Genomic DNA, 8,259 nt, shown 5'->3' on the forward strand with positions numbered 1-8,259 from the left:
AAGTATATTGCCTGTAATTGAGGATCAAAATATCATTCCCGAAAAATTAAAAAACTTTTACCAGCACATTTTTACTTAGTGCTTAAATCTTATCTAAGCAACAGGCACTTTTATGTAAAGCACCAAGATGCGTCATCTGAAATATATAGTATCAACGCAGGTGTGCTTCAGGGTAGCGTTTTAGGCCCAGTCTTGTATACGATATTTACTTACGACATGCCGACAACAGAAAAGGAAGACGTGGTGACTTTTGCTGATGATACAGCCTTCATGCTACAAAATCAATTACACACTTTGGAAACTTGGCTCAATAAATGGAAAATTAATATTAATCATGAAAAGTCTATTCATGTAACATTTACACTAAGAAGAGAACAATGTCCTCCAGTGAATTTAAATGGTCATCAAATTCCTACTAGCGACACAGTCAAGTACTTGGGAATGCATCTTGATCGACGCCTCACATGGAAAAATCATATTAAAGCTAAGCCTCAACAGCTTAAAAATAAAACCAAAAGAATGTACTGGCTACTTGGTGGCAAATCTCAACTTAGTCTAGAAAACAAGGTTAGATTGTATAAAGCTATATTGAAGCCTATATGGACCTACGGTATACAGCTTTGGGGAACTGCTAGTAAGTCCAATGTGGAGATTTTGCAACGCTACCAGTCATAGACCTTACGAACTCTTGTTAGTGCACCTTGGTTTATCACAAACGAAGCCATACACATGGATCTAGGTATTCCATTTGTTAAGAGAGAAATCTCAGTATATTCTAACAGATATGTTGCGGGGAGAATCCTGTATGCAGCTACAAAACTGTTGCGGGAAGAACCAATAATGTTGCAGGAAGAAATTGATGCGGGAAGAATCTTTGAAGGCGGCTATAAATTCGTTTGCAGGGAGAATCCTTAATTCTTGATGTTGCGATAGGACCAAGTTGATTGAAGCGATGAAATATCCGGAACGAAGGACCTCACTAACGATGAGCACAAATTCCTGTTGGTTATTGTAGCGATGATATTGCGGCAAAAATTCCCAATTTAAAATATGTTGCTTCTGATTCAAAATTACAATTTTTTCTCACCTTTATTTTACAAAATGTTCCGTATTTATACACATTTCTTTACAAACAAAACCTACTTAATTCACAGAAAATTATAACAAATAACAAAAGTTGAAAAACATTAAAGTATTTTAACTAATATTAAATTGAACTCAACATACCGCCGCCCTTGAACTATCTGAATAAGTTCAAAATAAAATATTAAAAAGAAAATGAAAAGCCTTGAAAAACATTTACGATAAGTTATTGGTTTCTTCATGAAATAAATCTCCTTTCGTTGGCAAAAGGCAAAGTTTGACTATAGGGCGAACCAATTCGCCATGCGGTGTTTTCAACGTAACTACTCTTACGCGTCCATCGGTACCATGATGGCATTTGATCACTCGTGCAATCGTCCACTTCGTCGGAGGATTAGGCTCGTTGAATACAGCAACCACATCCCCTTCTTCAATGTTGCGTGAAGAACGAAACCATTTAGTGCGACGTTGTAAGCTCACGAGGTACTCGTCTCTCCAACGACGCCAGAAATGTTGTCTCATGGCAGAAATTGCTTGCCATCGCTGTCGAAGATTTCCACGAAACCCTTGACCCTCAGGTTCCGGTATTGACTTAAGCGGTTCACCGACTATGAAATGTCCGGGAGTTAAAACTTCTAAGTCACCTGCAGCTTCAGAGTTGTCACAGAGGGGGCGAGAGTTTACGCAAGCTTCTATTTCAGTCAAAAGTGTGTTGAACTCTTCGTATGATAGTGGAACTTCAGGTAGATCACCCATGACTTGTGTGGTAAGATTGCGGTTCAAATAAGTGCATTTCACGCACTTATGGTATATATTACGGATCAAGCTACGAGCGCCGATAACCCAATAACGACGTTGCAAGACAGTTTGCATAATGCGGGGCCCAGCGTGCAAAGTGACCTTGTGTATTTCGCAGATTATTAACTTAGCAAGCGGACAATTCTTAGGCAAGATAATGGGATGCTTAACATCTGGAGCGACTTCATCATTTTTTATTCTTCCTCCAACACGTAGAACACAAGTCTCATCCAGAAAGGGCTGCAGACGCAAAAGACTACTGCGAAGTGGGATTGGTCTTTTAGCGCTGCAAAGAGAAATTTCATTAGAAAAATAAAACCGTTGCGTATACCTTATTAGGCGAAGTTCAGCTTCAAATAACTCTTGGCAACTCGGTGTACCAAAACGCTTTATAACATTAAGCCGTCTGTTAGCCCGAATGTTAGTCAAAAAGCGTAAAACGTAGGAAATAACTCGACGCAGCTTAGAATACGATGAGTATTTTGTCATCACGGACCAATAATCTGTAGAATTAGTCACATGGGCACGAATACTATTTCGTATGCCCAGCTCTGTAGTGTGCTCTTTAGATTTTTTCTGCTTCCATAATTGTTCAGTGCTTTTCAGGAAAATAGGACCAGCCCACCACAATTGATGACGTAATAATTCGGAGGGAGTTATACCTCTTGAAGCACAATCTGCAGGATTCTGTTCAGAACGAACGTGGTTCCAACATTCGGGAGGCAAAACTTCTTGAATATCAGCTACGCGGTTGGCTATAAATGTCACCCATCTGCTGGGGTGAGCTTGTAACCATGCCAATGTTATAGTAGAATCAGTCCAAGCGAAAAGCGGATAACGGATTTCAGACCAGCAATGCAGCACGCTTCGCACTAGTTTAGCAGCAAGATGAGCGGCGCATAATTCAAGACGTGGCAACGTTGTCGGCTTAAGTGGAGCTACTTTGGTTTTCGACGAAATTAATGACACTGTAATGCTACCGTCGCTTTGTGTTGTTCGTGCATACAAGACGGCGGCGTAAGCGCGCTCGGACGCGTCTGCGAATACGTGCAATTGCGTAAATGACCCAGCTACTTCAGTACCAAACCAACGGTTCACCTTCAAATGTGCCAATTGCTTGAGCTCTATGCGATGCTCCAACCACTTCGTTGCGATAGACTCAGGAATGATATCATCCCAACCTACCTTAGTGCGCCATATGTCTTGAAACCAAATTTTTGAATTTATAGTAGCGGGAGCAAGTAGGCCCAGAGGATCGAAGAGCGTACTTGCATCTGATAGAAACATACGCTTGGTCAACTTAACTGGCGGTTCCCTCAAGTTAATAGTAAACGTGAGGTAGTCTCCTTCTGTGTTCCAGATAAGACCTAAAGCGTGAACATCCTTATCGTCGACAATATAATGTGATATGTTCGTAGATGCATTGGAAATGCTTGCGATTAGTTCAGCGCAGTTCGATGCCCACTTACGAAGTTCAAACCCCCCTTCCCTCAATATTTCGGAAATATTTTGCTGCAACAATCGAAGTTCTTCTTTACTAGATGCACCAGTAAGTAGATCATCCATGTAAAAATCCTTGAGAATAACACTAACAGCCCTAGCACAACCATTCGACGAATCTCCGTCTGTTGAAGTGATCGGACAGCTAGATGAGACGCAGCTGCCACTCCGTACGTTACGCGAACCATGCGAAAATCTTGGATAGGCAGGGATGGGTGGCTACGCCATACGATGCGTTGCAAATCGGCGTGTTTTAAGGATACACAGATTTGACGATACATTTTGGCGACATCTGCTTTTACAGCATAGCGGTGTGTTCTAAAGCGAAGTAAGATGGAGTATAAATCTTCCTGCAATTGAGGTCCTATAAATAATGCGTCATTCAGCGAATTTCCGGAAGTTGATTTTGCGGACGCGTTAAATACAACCCTCAATTTGGTCGTGGTACTACTTTCCTTTAAAACAGGATGATGAGGCATATAATAGGTTGGATTCATAGTCTCTGACGTGACCTGCATATGTTTCATGTCAATAAGTTCATTCATGAATTCATTGTAGCGTAAACGAAGATCGGAGTCACAAGCGAGTCTTCTTTCAAGTCGTAACAAATTCCGGATAGCAAAGTTTCGCGACTCTCCCAGAGCTACATCGGGCTTCAGCGGCAATTCGACGACAAACCGTCCGTTAGGTTCCCTTCGATGCGTTGTTTCAAAATGGTCTTCACAGTAACGCTCCTCATGCGTAAGATACGTTTTTTGCGGAGCTTCCTCTAACTCCCATAACTTGTTCAATGCTCGATCCAAATGAACATCGCAATGTAACGACTGTAAGCGTGGCATATCAGACTCAGATCCATTCACGCTTCCAAACAGAGTCCACCCAAAGACCGTCAGTTGAGCCATAGGAGCTCCAGATGGACCCTTACGAAGTTCTGTACAGATCAGTTGATCCATAACGTCCATTCCAATCAATATATCGACCCGTCCAGGCTTCATAAAATGGGGATCGGCTAAAAACAAACCTCGGATATGTGGCCACGATGAAGTAGCTATAGTCTGTGTTGGCAAGTCGCTTGTAATTTTAGACAGAATTAACGTTTTGACAGTAAAGCATTGATTTGTAGAGAAAGAAGAAAGAGAAAGTGATACTTCACCTCTAGCTCGTCCTCCTTGCGCTGACCCAATTCCAGTAATGTTAACTTCAGATGTTGATCGCGGCAGGCCTAAGCGTTGCACACACGCTTCGGTTACAAAGGAAGCATGTGATCCAGAATCGAAAAGTGCACGTGCGGGCTGCCAATTACCAGAACAGTCGCGTACCTTCACTAATGCGGTGGATAACAGCACAACTCTTTCTACAGCTATGGGTGGATTGGAGCTCGAGTTCAAGCATGAAGAAACGCGTGGAACGTCGACGCTTGCTGGAAGTTCAAAAGCTTTTGCGCTTACCTTTGATGTGGCGTCAGCAGCGCATAACGAATGCGTCGCGTAATTGTTCACTGCGGTAACGGTCGTTGACTGCAAAGCACCGTGCAACAGAGTGTGATGACGTTGTTTACACATGCGGCAAGTGGAAGCACTATTACAACGGTCTTTATAGTGACCTAAACTTAAGCAGTTGAAGCATATGCGACCTTGCTTCACGAACTGTGATTTTGTAGACAAGTCCAATTCACGAAATTTTTCACAACTGTAAATTTTATGAGGTCCACTACAATATGCACACACGTTACTTTGTTTTGATACCGTGTGGAACACATTTGTCGACTTGCTTGCTGATGCAGTTTTAACCTTAATTGGTACTGATGTTGTTGACGACGAAAACATCGATAACGATCGGCATCTTATCTCTAAAAATGTTATTAGTTGCTCAAAAGATGGAGGATCATCACTAACGAGCGATAACTCCCACTGCTTACGCGTTTCGAATGCCAACTTACTGACGACCTCATGTACCAACCAATCATCCCAAAACTCAATCGGACGACCCAACGCTTTAAGCTCGCGAATATGCTGTTGGAACGCATCAATTACACCTTTGATTGCGTCAGCATTGTCATGCGTAGCCCTTTTAATTTCAGCCAACGCGCGAAGGTGAGATTCCACAATTACACGAATAACCTTATACCGCGATGTTAATAGACCCCAAGCTTCAACGTAATTTGCGTCACATATTTTAAAACCACTGATAATTTTCAACGCGTCACCTTTCAAGCAGCTTCGGAGATAGTGCAACTTTTGTCCATCTGATAAAGCAGAGTTATTATCAACTAACGAAGAAAACGCGTCGAAAAAACCAATCCATTCTGTAGAGTCACCGGAGAATGTGGGCAACTCCATTTTCGGTAAACGTATAACCGTGGACACAGATGCCTTTGTGGAGCTATCTTGCGAATTAGTACGACAATTTTTCACGCGGCTAAAGTTAGCTGAAGCTGTAGAGTACCAAGTTTCGGCTTGGACACGCACATTTTCTTCAATTTCAATAACATCGGCACCACACGTAATTTCTACAGCGTCTTGAGCAACGTTAAAACGAACCCACTGTTCACTCAATAACTGAAGGTAGCTTGCAATATTCTCTGCATCCATAGTGAATGCCTCATCAATACTTTTTGCCATATACCGTTTAATGGCATTGAGAGCGGAATCGCGCGTTTTAATAGAATTCGACATTTTTAATATGACAGAAAAGCAAACGACGGGTTTTTTAGAATTTTCGCGATGTTAAATGCAGGAACGGCTGCACAAACGTACACACGATTTAATGCACAAAAATAATTTTCTTAATATTCGTTGCGCCTTTTGCTACGCGTATGTATGTACACAAGCGAATGCGTACATGCAAAAGGCAAGCGGAGTGACTATATCCGGCTCGAAGGACCAAAAATGTTGCGGGGAGAATCCTGTATGCAGCTACAAAACTGTTGCGGGAAGAACCAATAATGTTGCAGGAAGAAATTGATGCGGGAAGAATCTTTGAAGGCGGCTATAAATTCGTTTGCAGGGAGAATCCTTAATTCTTGATGTTGCGATAGGACCAAGTTGATTGAAGCGATGAAATATCCGGAACGAAGGACCTCACTAACGATGAGCACAAATTCCTGTTGGTTATTGTAGCGATGATATTGCGGCAAAAATTCCCAATTTAAAATATGTTGCTTCTGATTCAAAATTACAATTTTTTCTCACCTTTATTTTACAAAATGTTCCGTATTTATACACATTTCTTTACAAACAAAACCTACTTAATTCACAGAAAATTATAACAAATAACAAAAGTTGAAAAACATTAAAGTATTTTAACTAATATTAAATTGAACTCAACAAGATACATTGAACGATTGTCAAATCATGTAAACACAAATGCTATTTGCTTGTTGGACACAACTAATGAAATTAGGCGATTAAAGCGCAATCATGTCTTAGACTTGCCATTCCTTTAAATTTGTCAATTTAATAATAATAATAAAAAAACAACAAAAAAAAAGAGCTAAATATGAAATTGTTAAAATGCTCCAATAAATTTTAAAATTATATTATTATATTATATTCATATACATGAAGTAAGTTATACAATTTTCGAGTGTAAAAATTAAATCTAATAACATAAAATATGCATAAGAATTATAAAAAGGAAAAATTATATAGTTTTCTATGTAGTTTTGCATCAGTGTAAATACTATGCTGTCATTAGGCAATAAGATCTCTTTTGCTGAATATCTGTATTCTAAGATAGATTGCAAATAAAGTATTTCCATTAAAAAAAAAAAAATGTTTTATGTATTGCGGAAACATTATTTTTCCTTCGCGGTACCACTGATTACGGCATTTAGTGAATTATGGTAAAAAAATCAACTAGTGAGCCACGCCCGCTCGTATTTAAAATTTTATAAATGTTTTATTTTCTTATTTTTTATTTTTTTCTGTTACAACAATGCATAATTGCTAGTTCTAAAATTGACAAAGTTTTGAGTATTTACGTTCGTTACTCCGGTTTCTATGTATACCTGCTCGACCTGAAAGCTTGTTATTTTTGAAGTTGGTACCCACCATAACTCAGAATCTACTGACCAATCCTTTTGAAATTTCGCACAACACTTATTCACAAAATTCACCAGGTATCTGTGAGAGCACTTTTTTAGGATTTATTTATCTTAGAATAACAAACCAAATCGCTACAAAAACTTTAAAACCGAAAAAAGTCATCCCAAGGACATCTCGCATCTGCTTTAACAAATAAATTTAGATTTTTTTTTTCAGATGATTCTGTGGTGAGTTACTCGTATGATGTGTACTGCAAAACAATTTTTAATTTTTCGAGGTGCCTCCGGAGCTTCATTATCACTGTTGCGAAGTAAGTGGAGTAATTCTAATTTTTAATAGCTGCTTCATTTGCTCGATCTTTTAAGGAAACCTGTAAAGTATTTTCTTTTATTCTTTTCGTATTTACATATTTGCTTTGACAATTCATTATTTAATTATATTGAAGTTCCATAGCAGTTTTCTCTCTAACTCTTAATGTAAAGTTTGGTTAAGTTTTAAGGGCCGGTATTGATTTAGAATAAAATATAATTTTTTTTAAAAATTATTGTCATTTATCATTTTTATGATAACACTGGTATGGTTCAATTACGTGTAAATCAAAACATCGGCCAAATAGCCGCCGCGGTCTCGGCGGCACACCTCCATCCGATGGCCCAAATTTTCGATGACGCTGAGGCATAATTGAGGTTATATGCCGTTAATGTGCCGAATTATCGCATCCTTTAGCTTTTGAATTGTTGCTGGCTTATTGACGTATACCTTTTCTTTCAAATAACCGCAAAGAAAGAAGTCCAACGGTGTCAAATCACATGATCTTGGCGGCCAATTGACA

At 39.5% G+C, this 8,259-nt stretch overlaps 1 protein-coding gene across 1 annotated transcript; it reads right to left on the reverse strand.

The window, feature by feature from the left end:
• Window positions 1-1,299: 1,299 nt before the first annotated feature.
• Window positions 1,300-6,056, reverse strand: LOC128861907 (uncharacterized). Its single transcript, XM_054100285.1, has 3 exons — window positions 3,684-6,056; window positions 2,213-3,600; window positions 1,300-2,167 (listed from the first exon to the last, which is right to left on the reverse strand). Exons 1-3 carry the CDS (start codon window positions 6,054-6,056, stop codon window positions 1,300-1,302), a joined length of 4,629 nt encoding a protein of 1,542 aa, XP_053956260.1.
• Between the last annotated feature and the right edge of the window lie 2,203 nt (window positions 6,057-8,259).

Source organism: Anastrepha ludens, chromosome 4 (assembly GCF_028408465.1).
Source record: "Anastrepha ludens isolate Willacy chromosome 4, idAnaLude1.1, whole genome shotgun sequence".
Taxonomy (NCBI): domain Eukaryota; kingdom Metazoa; phylum Arthropoda; class Insecta; order Diptera; family Tephritidae; genus Anastrepha; species Anastrepha ludens.